At 38.8% G+C, this 19,300-nt stretch overlaps 1 protein-coding gene across 4 annotated transcripts; it reads right to left on the bottom strand.

Moving 5' to 3' along the window:
• Positions 1-541: 541 nt before the first annotated feature.
• Positions 542-19,295, bottom strand: plekha3 (pleckstrin homology domain containing, family A (phosphoinositide binding specific) member 3). Of its 4 annotated transcripts, none has more exons than XR_002260214.2 (9): positions 18,971-19,268; positions 16,824-16,940; positions 16,322-16,477; positions 15,712-15,845; positions 11,710-11,880; positions 11,488-11,531; positions 9,786-9,913; positions 5,930-6,157; positions 542-2,486 (listed from the first exon to the last, which is right to left on the bottom strand). XR_002260214.2 is itself a non-coding variant. In XM_020526484.2 (8 exons), exons 1-8 carry the CDS (start codon positions 19,008-19,010, stop codon positions 6,018-6,020), a joined length of 930 nt encoding a protein of 309 aa, XP_020382073.1. In that variant the 5' UTR covers positions 19,011-19,295; the 3' UTR covers positions 4,032-6,017. The 4 variants fall into 4 exon arrangements, 2 of the variants coding, with proteins under 2 accessions (XP_020382073.1, XP_020382074.1); XR_007262498.1 differs by having other exon boundaries at positions 9,786-9,910; positions 18,971-19,025; XM_020526484.2 differs by lacking the exon at positions 542-2,486 and having other exon boundaries at positions 4,032-6,157; positions 18,971-19,295.
• Positions 19,296-19,300: the final 5 nt, after the last annotated feature.

The following is a 19,300-nucleotide window of genomic DNA, read 5'->3' on the forward strand; positions in this document are numbered from 1 at the left end:
CTTTTATACAGATATGCTTTCACAAGTATCTGCTAATTTGGCAAGCACCAGATCATAGTATCAGAATGTATTGAATAATAATTATTTCTTCATTACATGTTTGTTTTAGAATATTCTGGACGTACCTAAGTGATTGCCTTCAATTGGAGAACAACATAATACTATGATTTTAAATTAATCCTGAATTAGCCAATATTTTCTCAGTTCAAGAAAGGAGAATATAGTGGTAACACAAACAGGTACTTAGAACAAAAAAGCTTTGAGATGAACATATCACCAACTTCTTTCTGTTGTTCACAATATCAAGGCAGTAAAAAAGGATGCTGCACATGGATTCTGAATTGCCTTTGCCATACTATTCAACCTAGAGTTAACAAATTATCAGGCCACTAGTTATTAAATTCATATGCTTCAACTTTGAGAATAGCAATATGTTTGAAATTCATACACTGACACTTCCTTCCTCAGAAAATTAGGCATATCACTGCTTTGTTTCCATTATGCACAAGAATGTAAGAACTGGAATCCGAGCAATGTTGCCCTTTTATTTGATCAATTAGAATTCACATCGGGAACAAGGTAAGAAATCATAGACAAATGGCAAGAGCAAGTTTTTATTCTTACAATACAGATCATCTTTTCAGTACTGTGGACAATTAAACCTTCAATAAAAGTATACAAAGATACTTCAGTTAAGTATTCCCTCAGTGTATATATATACACACATATACACACCAAAAATATTTTCTTTCATTATTAAAAATTGTTAATACATTTGAATGTACTTTTTGGTCCACTTGGTTGAAACAACAGAACTTGCGGGAATTTTGTTTAGAAAGAAATAAATTCGAGCTACAAAAAAGTCTAAATTAGAATTTAACAATGCATCATACATCTAGACTTTAAAAAATAACTATTCTACCATAGATGCTTTATCTTTAACAACTACATTTGGTAGTATTCCAGTACTTGTGAAGTTAAAAATCATTGGCTAGTTGGCACAGATCTCAGTGGTCACTGAATTGAGCTGCAGCACTTAAAAGATATCCATCCAATATGATAATTTTTCAATTTGAAAGGTACTTTTAAGCCATGTTGCAATCTGTTGTAGGATATTTTGATGCCTTATAACAGAAGATGAATAGTCTATTATGTTGTAACATTGATTAATGTCCTGGTGTCAAAACAGGAATGCATTAAAGGGTAATACTTACATTTTATGGCAAGCTTAAACATTATTTTCTCAGAATTCAGAAGATATTTTAGAGAAAATCAAAAATTTTCTGCATTTTAAGCTTTCATTTTCTAGACATTATTGCTATCGTTGAAAATACTGAGTTCCTAAATTACAAAGTTCTAGTGTTGTGTTGAAGAACAGGATCATCTTACCTCGCGCAATATGTCCTCAGAATTCCAAATTTTACATTGGCATGGGAACTAAAGGAAATTAGATGCACTTAAGATGTGTTTCCTAAGGTAGTTAAATACCAGGCATGGTTTCATCATTTCATATATAATGTGAGTACAAACAGGCTGGAATCATATGCTGCAAAGAAAAAATGTAGAATCAAATCTGGCTTTGCAGAGTACCGAAACAAGTGGGATTTGGCACTGGTAAGAATTTGCTCAGGAGTTAATGGAAAATTTCAAAACTGTTCAAAAATAATTACGAGTCATATGTAGATGCAAAAGGCTGCAGATAAAATGTATGGCGTGAATGGAATTTATTCTATGTACAATCAACAGGTGTTAAGTTGTTTTGAAAAGTGTCCATTGATGGCTTGGACAGAAAATATATCAACACAAGTATTCTCATTATTAGATGCTCTTGGCTATACTGGAGAAATGCTTTCATTAAAGAATAACCAGCTATTTATATTTAATTTTTTAAAAAGTGCCACTGACAAAAAATATATTTTGAAGATTTTCATTTTGCATTCATCAAGCCAATTCACAAGAATATCAATGTAAAGGAGAACAACTTCTTTTTTAAACTGTGCGAGAAGAACATGCCGATTGGTTGGCAGATGGACTCTGAATGGAAGAAACATCACAGTTAGATGATGACTGGCATTACTAACTGCACCCAACCAGCCCATGTATTTAAAACTCTAACCCTATTGCCCAACATTAGATGTGATTCTGCAAATGAATAACACTTGCTAAATAATCCTGATTGTGCTAAACATTACACTGACAAACAATTTAAGATGGTCAGTCAGACTCAGTGTAGTATAGTTTTGTGTACTGAAGTTACTTATATTAATATACATGGTTCAGTTGCTTGCAAACAGAAAGAACAGGTACACAAAATATGCCCGCTTCAACTAAACAGAGTGGATGACAGCCATTCTTTGGTTAATTCTTCAGTGCAAAGCCTTGATCAGTGAGTCCATTCTGGTTTAAATTTAAACAAAGCTTGGTACATCTTCTCACAAAGTACATAAGTGTTGCTCCCCTTTACATTGGTGTTCTGGCAAATTGTCCTGATGAGTGCAAGATGAAAAGCAATTACAAAAACTGTCTTTTCTTTCCTGCAATAGTTAGGCTCTGTATTACCCAACAACTATGTTTTTTAGAAAAACAGATACTATCAAAGCTCACAAAGTATTTCATAAGGTTACACAAATTAGCTCTCAATTGTTAATGAGAATTGCAAATATTTATTCAGATTATATAAACCTAAAAACTATTCTTATCAATGTGACTGAAAATGATTAGCAAATCAGTATGCCAACATTTCACTCCCCCACATCACCCAGTTTTAAATAAATACTCAGAGTTCAAATATTATTCAAACTATTAGAATAGCAGTTAATATCACTATGCTTCCTATAAGCTCTCTTCAAGTTCTATTAAAGTGTAGAAGATCTAATTTGTTGGTTGATCATAAATTAGCATAGTTGATTGTCACAACAGCAGGTACATACAAATAACAGATCATCAGAATTCCGTAATAATCAGTCACCTCTACTTAGCAATGAAAAGCAGAACAACTACTTTGACTGGGTTTTCCTGTCTAAAGGGAATGCGGTTTCTCCCATTATTTTCTCAATGCAAATGAAATATCAAGCTTGATTGAAAGTATTTTCTGAAAAGTTTAATTTCTTTATATGAAGAGTTATTAGAAAACAGCAGATAGTCCCATGCTGAATTAGCATATCCTAATGGATACACTGACATGGCAAAATTATTCTCCATCTCCTGAAAGCTATTTTACATTCACTGAAAGCAAAATTAACATTCTCCGCATTAACTTTTCTAATCATTCGTGTTGAGATTTTAATGGCTCAGCGCTACCTAGTTATTAGCATTATAATACTTCAAAATGCCTACTCTACAGTGCATTATGCACATCTTTCCTTTCTGAGCTTTCTTCATCTTTAATTCTCCAAATCAAATGTACTGAATTTTAAACATAACTATCTTACTGTGAAGTACAAAGACTCAAAAAAAGTGTGGTAATTCTTTTCTTTCTTGAAAATCTCACTAATAAAACTTAGTGTTAGATCTTTACTTATCCACTTTCTTCCCTCCTTTTCTGAAAGTTAAATATTTTTGCTGATGTGTTTTGGGTCCAATCAAATCCACGTGGTGATATTTTCTTGTGAGCTGAAACAGTTAATGTTAACAGGCCATTTGACCATAAAGTATGGGGTTAAAAATCATGGTTGGGAAATGGCAGAGAGAGAAATCAGGAGTGAGTTTAATTACATCTTCATCCACATCTACGTATACATGTTAACAGGAGAGGCAAGGTCAATAGCAATTAGTAATGAAATATTGATTAAATTTTTCCCAGGATATCAAGCTCAATTGTACCATCCATCTCGTTGCTCCTGAAGCAGGCCAGTTAAAACAAACCAGGAAACTTAACACTAGACATGTTTTTCATTGGATATAGTCACTAAATTGTTGGTGAAGCCGCAAAATCAAGTATTTAAGCATAAATACCCAAATTGGTGCCTTTGCAAAGCTACTACTGATATAAAGTTGTGTTCATTTAACAATAGAATTTTGTATGAAAACTCTTAATATTCACAGCATTTAATATTCATGAAAAACATACATAGAATAAAATGATGGCATAGTTAACAGTTTACATTCATACCTAACAAATTGGTTCTATTAACTCCATCATTTATGGGTACTTAATAATGCTAACATTTTTACTTACTTAATACTTTCTGAACCTTTAAAAACTGGCATTGCTTAGTAGAGCAAAATCAGGTAATTTTTGGACTTTAATAGGGTTTGGAAGATTAAAGTGCTATACTGCACAACGAATTACAATGTCAAGGATATATTACTCTCAAATAGTGCTAACATGCTTGAAGTTGAATTCGCTTACATATTGCTCATAAGGCTATATTATCCAAATTGGTTCTCAATTATTAGATAAAATACGTACATCACAGCTTGAAATACTTTGATAATTTAAACCTATAGCAAAGAGGATTCTGTTATTTCAAAAGGCTTGGAGTGCTATGAATCTTAATTGTAGTTTAATATGTGGCAGAACAAAATTATGTACACTATTTTGCTTCCTTTTGTTTGCTGAAATAAGCAATTTCTCTCCCCTAGTCTCGCTTTTTTGAATGGCATTTTTCTCGGAAGAGACTGGTGTCCAGGTTAAACTACACTGTTAAACAAAACTGATCAGCGTATTCAAAGCAACAAAGTAATATACAGAAGAGGTTTCTTAAACCTCCAATTTTTTTGGCTAACTGGTTGATCAATGAACTGGCATCCCAATTTTTTTTTTTTTAAAAAAAAAACCATTCTTGGAGAAACTTAGTCAAAGCCCCCTCAAACTACCTTTTCTTCTAACTGAAAAGAACTTAGTCTAAACAACATCTTGCAGAGAGCTAGATTTTACACCTCTAAAATAGCTAAGTCCTTTCTGCTTGACACACACAGAAACCTAAGAACTTTGAAAGCTTTTAATCGCACATCCATTTAAATCTCTGCAAACAGACAGGAAACACTGGACATGGAAAGAAAAGTAGGAAGGAAAGCAGTTACAAATGACAACTCCTTTTCACCAGCAATCAGTAACACTTCATCTTCCTGCTCATAAATAAGCTATCATAGTTACATCAATTTGAAATAGAAGAAGTTCTACCATTTACCTCACTTGAAGATAAAGATTACATCTATGCTGTTGCTAGTTACATTTTGCCTCTGGGTTTCCACTGTCTTTCATTTATCTATTTTTAGTGAATATAAAATACACTATGTTCATCACCTCCGCTAAATTGCATACACTTTGAATTGGGAAGAATTTACTTGTGTCTCTTTTACAAAAGATTTTATAATAGTGCAGAACACATTAGTTATAACTTTATGTTCCAGAAACTGTTTCTACAAGAATTCAAGTTCTGGTATAACCAGTACTAATTGGCTGCTACTAGAAAAGATGAAGCACAATCCAAACCTCATCCTAAGACAGCGTACAGCACTGATGTATGTAACAAAGATTCTATTCAAAATGTACAAAACAACAAAATTAAATAAAGGGTCTAAACAAAAATCAACATTTAATAGCAATTCTTCCAGGAGGCATACTCCCTCTGGATAAACAGGTGCAAATAATGGACATGAACAGCCCCAAGGATTTAACTCCTGGCATCAGACCTGTCCTGGCAACAGTCACAAAAGCACTGCTGTGTTCAGCCCCATGCTACATCCTTATTTTTCCAATCAAGTGACACTGTTGCTACTAACTTTTAATTACACCATGCTCTGAATGGAGACATTCCAGACCAAGCCATCACTAAACAATTCATTACACAATATAGTGTAGAAAATACAGTTGTAATTTGCTGAAAATATATAATAAAAATAATGTTAGGTAAGCTTGTCAAGTTTCTGATTTTATGCATTATAAAGTGCAGAGAAAGTCTGGGAAATTTTAGAACCACTTCACCTTATTGGAATATATAAATGCCAGCAGTAACTGCACAGCAATATTAGCGGAGTGACCATCTTTTCAATCCATTTTAATTCACATGTTTTCAACTTGAAAGTGCAACAAAAGGACTCTCTGTCTCAGATAATTTATTCCTTGAGTTCCCAACATTTTCTTCTGGAATGACCACTGATGGGAATTCACCATTTGCAGTAGGTAAGGAATTGCAAGAAATCTGAGCAGTCTCTGTAAAAAGGTTGAAAAATAAATTTTATAATCTTGGTTCAGTGTAAACACTCCATCTCCATGTTTCAGTTTTCCTTCCACAAAGCTGAAAAGACACAGTTATTAAAAGCATGGACAGGCTAATGCAGCAAAATAAAACAAAAAACTGTGAATGTTGGAAATCTGAAACAAAAACAGATTTCTGGAGAAACATAGCACATCTGGCAGCATCTGTGAAGATAAAGCAGAGTTAACGTATCGAGTCCAGTCAGTGACCCTCCTTCAGAACTAACAGTAGCTATGAAAAGGTGCTCTTTATGCTGAAGACTGGGCAGGGGCGTAAAGAAATGGAAGAAGGTGTTCAGCTTCTAAAATTATTGAACTCAAAATTCAGTCCTGCAGTCTGCAGAATTTGCCAAGTAGAAAATTAGATGCTATTCTTCCAGCTTCTTGCCGGAGCACGGTAGCGCACCTGAGATGGCAATGTTGGTCAGGGAACCCAGCGGTGTGTTGAAATGGCAGGCATTTGGAAGTTCAGGGCCATTTCAGAATGGCTGACAGAATGAAGTTGTTCCACAAAGCAGTCTCCTAATCTGTGTTTCATTTCCCCAATGTAGAAGAGACCACACTGTGAGCACAAATACAGTGGACAAGATTGAGTAGAAGTGCAGGTAAATTGCTGCTTTACTTGGAAGGTGTGTCTGGAGCCTTAGATAGTAAGGATGGAGAACATAACCCATTTTCACCTACGTTCCCAATTATTAGTTATCTTCTTCCCCGAGCAAAGGACCATCCATTCTATTGTCTCCCTATCGCTCTGTCTCTGGGCTCCATCTCCATTAATCTGCTCACTCCTTTCCCATGCCACATACACCACCGTCTTCAGCACAAATACCAAATTTTCTAAGCCCTCTTCTGAAGGAGGGTCACAGGACTCAAAGTATTAACTCTGCTTTCTCTCCACAGATGCTGTCAGACCTCCATCAATTTCTGTTTTTGTTTCAATTTACTCAATGTTTAAATGAAAGTTCCACCTTTATAGCTGGTAGGTCACAGTATTGATCATTGGTGTAACTTAAGCACCCAGCAGAATGCTCTGAAGAACAGTCTGGCTAATGCCTTCTGTACTGTTGCTTCTATTTTATGTTCATTTAGTGTCACAAAGCGGCAGTTGGATCTTAAAAGGCTCATATCTAACAATGGAAATTGCTGGAGAAACTCAGCAGGTCTGGGAGTAGCTGTGGAGAGAAGACACAGTTAACGTTTCAAGGTCAGTGACCCTTCTTTACTACTAGAAGCAGGTAGGAAAAGGTGGTATTTACGCTGGCAATTGGGAAGGTAGGGGGGTTGGGAAGGAACGTGGGAGGCATGAGCAAATTGGTAGAGAAATCTACTTAGAGAAAGAGTGAGAAAAAGAAGGGTAGGCAGACAAAGGGATTGTTGACAGTCAGCCAGGAAAGAAGAGAAACTACATTGGTGAGCAGAACCTCTACATAGTTGCATACCTGAATGAGATGTGGTAGTAAATTAAACACTAAATTAAAACAAGAAACTGTTGATATTGGACATCTATAACAAACAAAAATAGACATTCTTGGAGAAACACAGCAGGTCTGACCCCTTTGTCCCCCTACCCGGTTTTTCTTTTTCAAACTCTGAACAAAGTTATAATTGCTTAAGTAAGTCCATATTCAATGGTACCTTAAAATTGTGAAAGGACATCTGCTTTGTCCAAATTTGAGATTTTGTTCATGATTTATTCAGTTACATGGAATACATAGCTCAAAAACAGGTCAATTTGGTCAAACCTGTCCATGATGGCATTCATGCTTTATTTGAGTCTCCTCCCAAATTTCTTCATCTAAGTCTAGCATTGCAACGCTCTATTCTATTAATTCTGTTAAATAAAATGAAAATTAAATAAATTCCCTTTAAATACATCTAAACTATTCGCTTCAACCACTCCTTCTGTGACAGTGAGTTTCACATTCTCTTCACTGTTTGGTTTAAGATACTCTTGGATGTCTTGGAGACCACCTTACAGCATTGGCCTCTAGTTTCGCTCCTTTGCCTGAATGAAAACATTCTCTTTGTATTTGCTCTATCAAAATATTTCATAATTTTAACATTTTAGCTAATCTCTCAACTTTCTTTTTCTCTCAAAAGGAAGCCCCAGCCTGTCAATCCTTTCCTGATATGTATACCCATGCATTTCTGGTTATCTTCTCTGCACTTTCTCCACTACCTCTACTTGCTTTCAATAATATAATAACCAGGACTGCATGCAGTACGTTCAAGTGTAGTGTAAGCATGGTTCAATACACACGTAGCATAACTCTCATGTTTTCAATTCTCCCTCTCTCTCACCATCTCTTGTCTAGAAATAACAGAAAACTTTGCTTTACTAACCTGTGGCATCTATTAGAGATTGATGTATTCCAAGGTCCTTTTGACCCTGTACACAATTAGACTTGCACCTTGTAAGTAACCTCCCTATTCTTTCTGCCAAAACGTACTACCTCATACTTATGTTGAGCTTCATTTGCCTGAATGACTGAAAATGTGTAATATGCCCTTCTGTAATATGTTGCAGTCTTCTTCAGTATTGATGATGCTCATCTCCTTATTTTGCATCATATAGAACATTAAACATTGTTTTTTTGATTCTAAAGTCCAAATCAATAATGTATATTGTTTTTTGCAATGATCCCAAAACTGATCCTTGTAGAAGATCACTTCCCACCTCCTGCCATTCATGCTGTATGATTTCTGTCTTGATGCCAGCTAGCAATCCATTTTTCCACCGTGACTCCAGACTTTACTCATTAGTTTATTACGAGACACTGGTTCAAAAGGTGTTTTGAAAATCCAGATAAATTACATCTACACCTTCACCATTGTCTACTCTCTCTCTCACACAAAAATTCAATACAATCACTCAAACAAGATTTTTTCTTATGAATTCAATCATTATAGTCTTTTTTTGTTTCTGAAGTTTATTCTTTTCTCACCTTTAGTAACAATTCCATTACTTTTCTTGCCACTAATGACTGGTCAAAAAGCCCGTGGGCTCCTTACACAGCCGTAGTCCCCACACTCTGATATTTCAGAAGCAAAAGGGTCCTCCTCTGTCACTCTTAAGTAGTGGCAACCATCTCCAGGTTCCCTCCTACCCCCTAATTTGGTTGTCTCCCTGCCCCCAAAAACATAGTCCCCACTCTCCTTTCTCTCTTCCTCCAATCACAGACAGACAGTCAATGAGATTGCTGGCAAGTTCAACAGAGAGTAGCTAAGTGACTGTTAATCCCCTAGGCCAAGCAGAGGACAGAATTCGGAGATGGAAAGGTTGGAATTCAACCAATTAGCAGAAATTACTCATCCCTAATTTTGACAGGTGAATTGTACTTCGTGGAACCTAGTTACAAGTAAAAATTTACCCAATATTAAACAGATATTTGTGACTGAGTGCTCCTCTTCCATAATGTTCTGCTTCATGTAATCACCATAGAATTCTTCCACATTGAAAACAATGAATAAAATAACCAAGCTTTGAGATTCATAGTTTAAATGATTAGAATAAAAATGTTTCAGAGTTAATTTGGCAAGTGAAACTAATTTTATTCTAGGAATAGAATTAAGTCGTGCTTACTTTCTGCGTAGTCCAGAGCGCTATCACTGTTTGATTCAACACCTGAATATTCCGACATTGTCCTGGGTACTTCCTCATGTGGTGTCACAATAACTGCTTCTTTTTGGTAAATTGTGTTCAGTTTCCTGCTAAAGACAAAATTTAATTTCAACAAAAGAGAGAGAAAGAAAATTATAAAGCAATAAATTGATAATTTAAATGATAATTGATAATTAATAGAAATGACCGTCAAAACCTTTCAAAGCAGCAAAGCTGAATAATAATATCAATTATTGCCTTTTTGGGTAATAAGCAGAGCTAGACAGAGGAAAGGAATCAGCCACAATTCATGACCATCAGAAAAAGCTAAGGAATTAGGTTTAACTAACACTGTCCTTCCGTGGCTTCTGGTTGGTCACACTCCAAAAGTTGGCCTTGCCAGATTTCACATGAAAATGGGGGTCAGAAGGAAGCAGTTTTTTAGCCTTGGTTTCTACCTCTTACAGCTTATTTTTCATTTCTCCCACAGTCTTACCTCTTTCCTACTTTCACGCCCATTCTCCTATCTCTAAACCACTAATCTCTTTCTCTTACTCTGTCAGGTTTATTCTGTCCCCTTTGACTTCCAGAAAACAATCCAAAACAAAAACTTACCAGGAAAATGAACAACACGAGAGCAAACCTGCCTCAGAAAGCTATTGAAAATGCATCCAGCTGTTTCAAGACAGCACCACAGGTCTCTGAGATGGCAGCCTACTGCGAGAACTTTTAAATGTACCACCAGGTCAGCTGCCCACTGGGGAGTCACCAACCTGTTCCAGCGGCTCAACAGGGCCTGCGTCTGCAGCTCCACGGCATCCTACCTGAACAGCCAGAGCCCTTTTCTTCTGCAGTAGCCAGCAGTTCTTACCCACCACCTCCTTGGCTTTTGACAGCAGTGGTGAGCTGTGCTAGCTGGCCCTGACCAGCTAAGTGGAACTGCTAAAGCTGCTCCGGCCCCCACACTCCTACTCAGCCCCGATTGCCATGGCCATCCAGAACAGTAAGAAACTAACTCTCAGCATATTCTACCATATTGCCAAGAACTCCCCTTTCTACAAGAGGAAGGTGGGCTGGCAGAACTTCATCCGCCACAATTTGCTTCAAGGTGGTGGCCAGGAACAGGGATGATCCAGGTGAGGGGCCCCATCCCCAATGCCAGTTCCCACTCCTTTCCATCTGTGAAATACTGCAGATCTGAAATCAAAGTAGAAAGCCTCCTATTTCCAGAGCTGGCCCATAGACTCACCACCATGGCTAAAGGACTCAGGCTGCTTGTGGCTTCTCCAGTCACAGTCTTGTCCTCTCCCGCATTTGCTGGTGATAAGCTCACCTGCAGGACTGCAGCAGCTCATACAGGACAGAAAGAGTATCTAACTGAAGGAGCAATTCCTTGTAAAAAGTACGCATGAGCTGTAAATGCTTTAGTAGGCCATATGTGGCCAACGGGCCATAGATTTGACATCCCTAATGTTCAGGAATTAAGAATGTAGCATTACTGCAAATGTCAATTACAAGCAAATTCTACAACAACCATACTCATATTGAACAAGTGATAATTCTGGTAAAAATACTGGGCTAGAAAATATTATAGTTGTAAAGGTCTCATTATTATTAATTATCACAAATACCAGTGGCCAAATACAATTTGCATCAACCAAATAGCAAAATTCCTTTCCCTTACCCATCATAAAGAATGGTACCTGGATGACTAATGGATCGTTTTATCTGTAATATCAAAAAGAAAGTTACCAATTTGAGTATCATCTAAATTAGTTGATACTATAGCTCAATTTATATTAACAGCCAGTCACGAACAAGACAATATTTTACAAGAAAAAGCAGTAGACAAAATGCAAAAGCATTACTATATGTAATTTTTTGTTTTTTTCATATAGTTTCCTACCCGAACCATCTGAACAGGTGAAGGTGATACAGGAGAGACAAGTGGATCAGCGAGAGAAAACTGGAACATTTCCGGTTTAAACTTGGCATTAGCTATCTTCATACACTCATCAAGAGTTGAAATGAATGTATTGCAAGTGGCACTGAGCAAGGAGGAAGCTTCATTCATAGTCTATGAAACAAAAACAAAACATTACTTAAATATACATATTTCACAACATGCTTTAAATTCAGACCACATTTTATCAATGACCATTGTATATCCATAATTGTCCAAATACTAAAAGTCATCGTAGTTCTACTGTACGAGAGAGCTGCCCTCTCATTAGAAAGGGATGATTGGTGGTTTAACCCAAGGATCACTTTGCCTTAGGAGAGGGAAAAGATTGAGAAGGAAAGTTTTTCATGGTAAGCTCAGCCAGTGCAGGAAGTGACACTCTATTATTGCAAACCAGCTGTCCAACCAACTGAGCTAATTACTTTAGCGATGGAAAGGGATCGGTATATACCGCAGGGCAAGAGTTATAGCTGGGGGAAAGGCAATTATGAGGCGATGAGGCAAGATTTAGGATGCATAGGATGGAGAAGGAAACTGCAGGGGCTGGGCACAATTGAAATGTGGAGCTTGTTCAAGGAACAGCTACTGCGTGTCCTTGAGAAGTATGTACCTGTCAGGCAGGGAGGAAGTGGTCGAGAGAGGGAACCGTGATTTACTAAAGAAGTTGAATCTCTTGTCAAGGGGAAGAAGGAGGCTTATGTAGAGATGAGGCGCGAAGGCTCAGTTAGGGCACTTGAGAGTTACAAGTTAGCCAGGAAGGACCTAAAGAGAGAGCTAAGAAGAGCCAGGAGGGGACATGAGAAGTCTTTAGCAGGTAGGATCAAGGAAAACCCTAAAGCTTTCTATAGGTATGTCAGGAATAAGAGAATGACTAGAGTAAGATTGGGGCCGGTCAAGGACAGTAGTGGGAAGTTGTGCGTGGAGTCCGAAGAGATAGGAGAGGTGCTAAATGAATATTTTTCGTCAGTATTCACACAGGAAAAAGACAATGTAGTCGAGGAGAATACTGAGATACAGTCTATTAGACTAGACGGGATTGAGGTTCATAAGGAGGAGGTGTTAGCAATTCTGGAAGGTGTGAAAATAGATAAGTCCCCTGGGCCAGATGGGATTTATCCTAGGATTCTCTGGGAAGCTAGAGAGGAGATTGCAGAGCCTTTAGCTTTGATCTTTATGTCGTCATTGTCTTCAGGAATAGTGCCAGAAGACTGGAGACTAGCAAATGTTGTCCTCATGTTCAAGAAGGGGAGTAGAGACAACCCTGGTAATTATAGACGAGTGAGCCTTACTTCGGTTGTGGGTAAAGTGTTGGAAAGGATTATAAGAGATAGGATTTATAATCATCTAGAAAGGAATAATTTGATTAGGGATAGTCAACATGGTTTTGTGAAGGATAGGTCGTGCCTCACAAACCTTATTGAGCTCTTCGAGAAGGTGACCAAACAGGTGGATGAGGGTAAAGCGGTTGATGTGGTGTATTTGGATTTCAGTAAAGCGTTTGATAAGGTTCCCCACGGTAGGCTATTGCAGAAAATACGGAGGCATGGGATTGAGGGTGATTTAGCGGTTTGGATCAGAAATTGGCTCGCTGTAAGAAGACAGAGGGTGGTGGTTGATGGGAAATGTTCATCCTGGAGTTCAGTTACTAGTGGTGTACCTCAAGGATCTGTTTTGGGGCCACTGCTGTTTGTCATTTTTATAAATGACCTGGATGAGGGCGTAGAAGGATGGGTTAGTAAATTTGCGGATGACACCAAAGTTGGTGGAGTTGTGGATAGTGCGGAAGGATGTTGCAGGTTACAGAGGGACATAGATAAGCTGCAGAGCTGGGCTGAGAGGTGGCAAATGGAGTTTAATGCGGAAAAGTGTGAGGTGATTCACTTTGGAAGGAGTAACAGGAATACAGAGTACTGGGCTAATGGTAAGATTCTTGGTAGTGTGGATGAGCAGAAAGATCTCGGTGTCCATGTGCATAGATCACTGAAAGTTGCCACCCAGGTTGATAGCGTTGTTAAGAAGGCGTACAGTATGTTAGGTTTTATTGGTAGAGGGATTGAGTTTCGGAGCCATGAGGTCATGTTGCAGCTGTACAAAACTCTGGTGCGGCCGCACTTGGAGTATTGCGTACAGTTCTGGTCACCGCATTACAGGAAGGATGTGGAAGCATTGGAAAGGGTGCAGAGGAGATTTACCAGGATGTTGCCTGGTATGGAGGGAAGGTCTTATGAGGAAAGGCTGAGGGTCTTGAGGCTGTTTTCGTTAGAGAGAAGAAGGTTAAGAGGTGACTTGATAGAGACATACAAGATGATCAGACGATTAATAGGGTGGACAGTGGGAGCCTTTTTCCTCGGATGGTGATGGCTAGCACGAGGGGACATAGCTTTAAATTGAGGGGTGATAGATATAGGACAGATGTCAGAGGTAGGTTCTTTACTCAGAGAGTAGTAAGGGTGTGGAATGCCCTGCCTGCAAAAATAGTAGACTCGCCCACTTTAAGGGCAGTTAAATGGTCATTGGATAAATATATGGATGATAATGGAATAGTTTAGGTTAGATGGGCTTCAGATTGGTTTCACAGGTCGGCTCAACATCGAGGGCCGAAGGGCCTGTACTGCGCTGTAATGTTCTATGTTCTATGTTCTAACTGACCCCCTGTCCAAATCCTAAACTGCATAAGAACCTAAAAGCACCATTGCTTTACACAATTCATAGACTCCACACAAACTTTAATTAAGTTCCAAAATATGGGGCAACACTTTACCCTATTCATACTATTTTATTAAAAACGTGACTTTTCTTCATTCTGGAGGCTTAAGTTGGGCAACTGCTCATTATTCCCCAAAGCTGTATTAGAAACTTAGCAATGTAAACAGAAAAGAGTGCTATTTACTCTTCTGTATAATGATCAGACAGGTTGTGAGGCTATAGAATATACTCCCAGACAGAAGTTAAGGCACATACTATCAACATTTATATTTGATAGTTGGATGTAGGGATATGGGTACAGGATGCATAAACACAAATCCCCCACCATCAACATCCTGAGGTTTAAAACAGAGGCTAGGAACACTGCGGTGAGTAACTCACCTCCTGACTCCCCGAAGCCTGTCTGCCATCTACAAGGCACAAGTCAGGAATGTGATGAAATACTCCACATTTGTCTGGATGGGTGCAGCTCCAACAACACTCAAGAGGCTTGACACTATCCGGGACAAAGTAGCCCACTTGATTGGCACGACATCCATTAGTATCCACTCCCTCTACCACTGATGCTCAGTAGCAGTAGTGTTTACTATCTATACGATGCACTACAGAAATTCACGAAAGATGCTCAGACAGCACCTTCCAAACCTACGTCCACTTCCATCTGGAAGGACAAAGACAGCAGATACATGGGAACGCCACCACCATCAAGTTCCCCTCCAAGCCACTCACCATTCTGACATGGAAATGTATCGTCGTTCCTTCACTGTCATTGGGTCAAAATCCTGGAATTCCCTTCGTAATGGTATTGTGTGTCAACCCACAGCAGGTGGACTGCAGCAGTTCAAGAAGGCAGCTCACCAACAGCTTCTGATGGCCACTAGGGACGGGCAATAAATGCTGGCCAGCCAGCAATGCCCACATCCCACAAATGAATATATTTTTAAAAAGGAATGGAAGTTTTTGGGTGAAGGATGAGAACCAATGTCAACTTCTTGGGATGTATGGCCCATTTCCATGATGTATGCATTTCTGTGACCTGCTAGGATCACCTAGATATAGCAAATAAAAATCTTGCTCAACTAGAGAAAGATAGATCACCTGACCATAAGACATAGAAATTGCCTTTGAGGCCTTCTAGTTAGTGTCCAACATTTTGCTGGTTACCTACTAGAGTAGCAAATGCGATTATACACCTTCAAAATCAAAACTATTTGCCAGTATACCTATGGGGTATCATACCTCAGGAGGAGATAAACTCGGCTGGTCTTGTTTGACAGACTCTTGTATCGTATGAACTTGCTGCATCAACAAGTCACAGTACAACCGAAGTTCTGACATCTTTGTTTTGAGAGACTCATTGGTTTCACTGATTTCTAGGTAATTCAGAAGAAAGTACACAATTTACAGATAAACCAAAAAGATTAACTTAACTCATTTACATGAGCAAGCTCAATGTCAATTTGTCCAGCAAGAGCAAATGGAATAGACTTACAAGGAATGTTAGTGCAATGTCAAGGTCAGTATCTCCATTTAGTTTTTTTTCAACTTAATGTAATTCACAAAACGTGCTTATACAACTTAGAGGGCAATTAATTTTTCAACAAAGTTATAATCATTACATTCGTTGACATTTTCATAATAGTTTTACTCAACAATGTGTTACTTCAGGCAGGTTTTAAGATCTAGCTATGCTTTTCTTTTGGAACAATACACTGGACACAAGAAATAATGCAAGCAGAACAGAAAAACAAACTATTTGCACAATATTTTATCACGAAAACAATCAACAATTAGAAAGCCTTCAGTGTCATTTATTTGCATTACAAATCCTGTTTGCAGTTAATGTTACCTTTTTCCTTTTTAGTCCTGGTATCTGTGAGACAAGCTTTTGAACTTCCTAGTGCCACCAACCATCTCTGTCTTTCAGCAGCGTTGACTGATTTCACATAGAAATGCTGCTCTCCAGGAATAATTAATTCCATTCGTGTGCTGTCTGTTGAATGAACTGATTTAAAAAGAAACATGTAAAATGCTCCAGTGGTGTATGAAGTACAAAATACATAAACATTTTCTATAGATATCTAAATCAAAAATTCTAGCAATGTAATTTTGATAAAAAGGTTCACAGTTTACAGCAAACTCCATGCAAAGTATCTATTAAATGATCAGTTTCCAAGAGCCAATCTTCAGCAAGTATGTTGAAATCAATGATTAGAACATCACACACTTAATTTTCAGTTGCAGAACTGAAGCAGCGATTCTGCACTAGTATTATGTGACAGAGATTATGAAAAAGAATATGAAAATCTTTCATTTATGATTTTTGACTTGGGAAATAGCTTTTTCCCTACCTTTAATTTCACATACAGCCATTTTGATACTTCCTTTGCTGCCTTTGTTAACGTCATCCTGAGAATCATAATAGGAAAGTATGCCATTATCCAGGACGAACCAACGAGGTTGCCAACCTAGGAGAGAGAATTTGCAATCTTGATTAGGATTAATTTTTTGAAGCACCAAACTTCACATGACAGGAATTATTTAACTTTTTAATGCTTTTGGAACTAAATATTTCTGGCTCGTATGCAATAGGTGGGAAGAGGCTACTTTTATTTGTACTATGCAGAATTGTGATCAAAGAAAATCTTAAATATTAAATATCATTGATGCATACATGGCCTACATTCTAGAGTAGCGGAGCATGAATTAATAAAGGACTAGGTGCTGCTCAGGGACCAGGCTCAAATCTAGAGAAAGATTAATTACATCTATACTTCTGCCAGTTGTAAACCCTTATGTAAACTGTGTAGGTTGACCAAACATAGTTCCTCCACAACTAAACTCCAAAATGGAAACGCTACACATACACATTTCAAATTGAGGTAAATACTGATGTGTAAAATTTAAAAAAATTACTTCAGAACAAGCTGTGTTATGGTCCTAACCTAGGAGTATTTAATACTAGCACTGGAATCTAAAATAGAACAGTGATCTGTATAAAACCAAAAGAACTGCGGATGCTGTAAATCAGGAACAAAAACAGAAGTTGCTGGAAAAGCTCAGCAGGTGTGCCAGCATCTGTAAAGAAAAAGTCAGAGTTAACGTTTCAAGTCCGGTGACCCTTCCTCAGTTCTGAAAGGTCATCGGACCTGAAATGTTAACTCTGAATTTTTCTTCACAGATGCTGTCAGACCTGCTGAGCTTTTCCAGTGATCTGTGTACATTACTTCATTTTGTACATTTGAAAAGTAGGTTCATTATAACAGTTAAGTTCGGAGGTCATACTGGATGAAGCCACTGTAATCGATTTTGGGGCAAAAAAAAGGAGAAAAACTCATCTGATGATACCAATAGAGTACTATTGTCAGAGGCTTGGTAGCACCACTCTGGACCATTGGTTTGTTCAAGACTGGAACTGAATATGCAGTCAATGAGAAAGTAATTCTTTAAAATTCCTCTGTCAGTTGATAAAATTAAAAATAAACTCCAAAAATACTGCCACAGTCTTAGAATCATGCAACACAGGAAAGGCCCTTCAGCCCATCACGTCTGCACTGACAATAACTACCACTAAAGGCACAACAATCCCAATTTCCTGCACTTGTTCCATAACCTTGAATGTTTTGATATTTCAAGTGGTCATACTTTTTTTTTAAGAAGTCGTAAAGGTTTCTCACTTCCATTACTTTCCCAGGCAGTGCATTCCAGATTCCCACTACCTTCAGTGATTTTTTTTTTTCTCAAATCCTCTGAATTTCCTGCCCCTTGCCCAAAAACCATGACCCCTTATGACAGATCCCACACCTAAGGGGAACAGCTACTCTCTACTTACCCTATCCATACCCCTCATAATCTCATAAACTGGTTCATGACCGCACCCCCCCTCACCCCGCCAACCCCAGTCTTCTCTGCTCTGAAGAAGACAATCCAAGCCTATGTAGACTCTCCTTATAGTTCATTATTTCCATCCCAGGCAACATCTAGTGAACCTCCTCTGTACTCTCTCCAGTGCTATCACATCCTTTCTGAAGAAGGGTCCAGGCCCGAAACGTCAGCCTTCCTGCTCCTCTGATGCTGTTTGGCCTGCTGTGTTCATCCAGCTCTACACCTTGTTATCTCCCTTATAGTGAGGCGACTACGATTCTACTCTGCATCAACGCAGTTCCCAAGGGGACTCTGCAATGCCCATTTCTGCGACAGCCGGGATCAGAAGATCCCAGAAGAAACGAGTAGCGGTGTCGGGTTTGGTGAAACTTGGCGATGTGCGTAGAAGTGCCGCAGGAGAGCTCTGTGCCCCTGAACAGCCGCTTCTACCGAACTATTACGGTGTAAAAGGTAGCCGTTCGGCCCATCGTCTCTGAGCCCACTCCTTCTCAAGATTCACCAACAGGACTGCCCCTGGTAAAGCCATGACTGTTTTCAGCCAGGCCCAGTGCAAGCGAACTGATTTCTTTCCACTGACACAGCGGCGAGCCCCCGGGGGCCTGGCTGCGCTCACCCGTCAGGTAATTGGTCCACTTGTACAGGATCCCTTCCATCTTCACATCTTCCGATTCGCTGTCACTTCTGCACCAGCTCGTCCGGAACGTCTACACATTCAGGCCGCGCCCGCACGAAAGCCCGAGTGGCCCAACTCGGCCCGCGCTCTCGCTTTCATTACTGCGCGGGCCTCGATTCGCCCAGAGCCCTGGCTCCAGACACAGAAACCTCGCTCGACACCATCCCGACAAGCAGGTAACCCTCCACTCCTCTAACCTCCGACCTCCGACCTCCAACCTCCCACCTCTGCGTCGGAAGCGCCCTCCCCAACAACACGGAAGTGTTGGGG

This window comes from Rhincodon typus, chromosome 7 (genome assembly GCF_021869965.1).
Source record: "Rhincodon typus isolate 14 chromosome 7, sRhiTyp1.1, whole genome shotgun sequence".
In the NCBI taxonomy this organism is placed as follows: domain Eukaryota; kingdom Metazoa; phylum Chordata; class Chondrichthyes; order Orectolobiformes; family Rhincodontidae; genus Rhincodon; species Rhincodon typus.

Bases quoted from the DNA above. Each gene is read 5' to 3' on its own strand.
- plekha3 (XM_020526484.2), bottom strand. From the start codon at position 19,010: ATGGAAGGGATCCTGTACAAGTGGACCAATTACCTGACGG. The intron at 16,941-18,970 runs GTGAGCGCAGCC...TCTCTCTCCTAG, and splicing joins GTGGACCAATTACCTGACGG to GTTGGCAACCTCGTTGGTTC. The intron at 11,532-11,709 runs GTAGGAAACTAT...TTGATATTACAG, and splicing joins CACCTGTTCAGATGGTTCGG to ATAAAACGATCCATTAGTCA.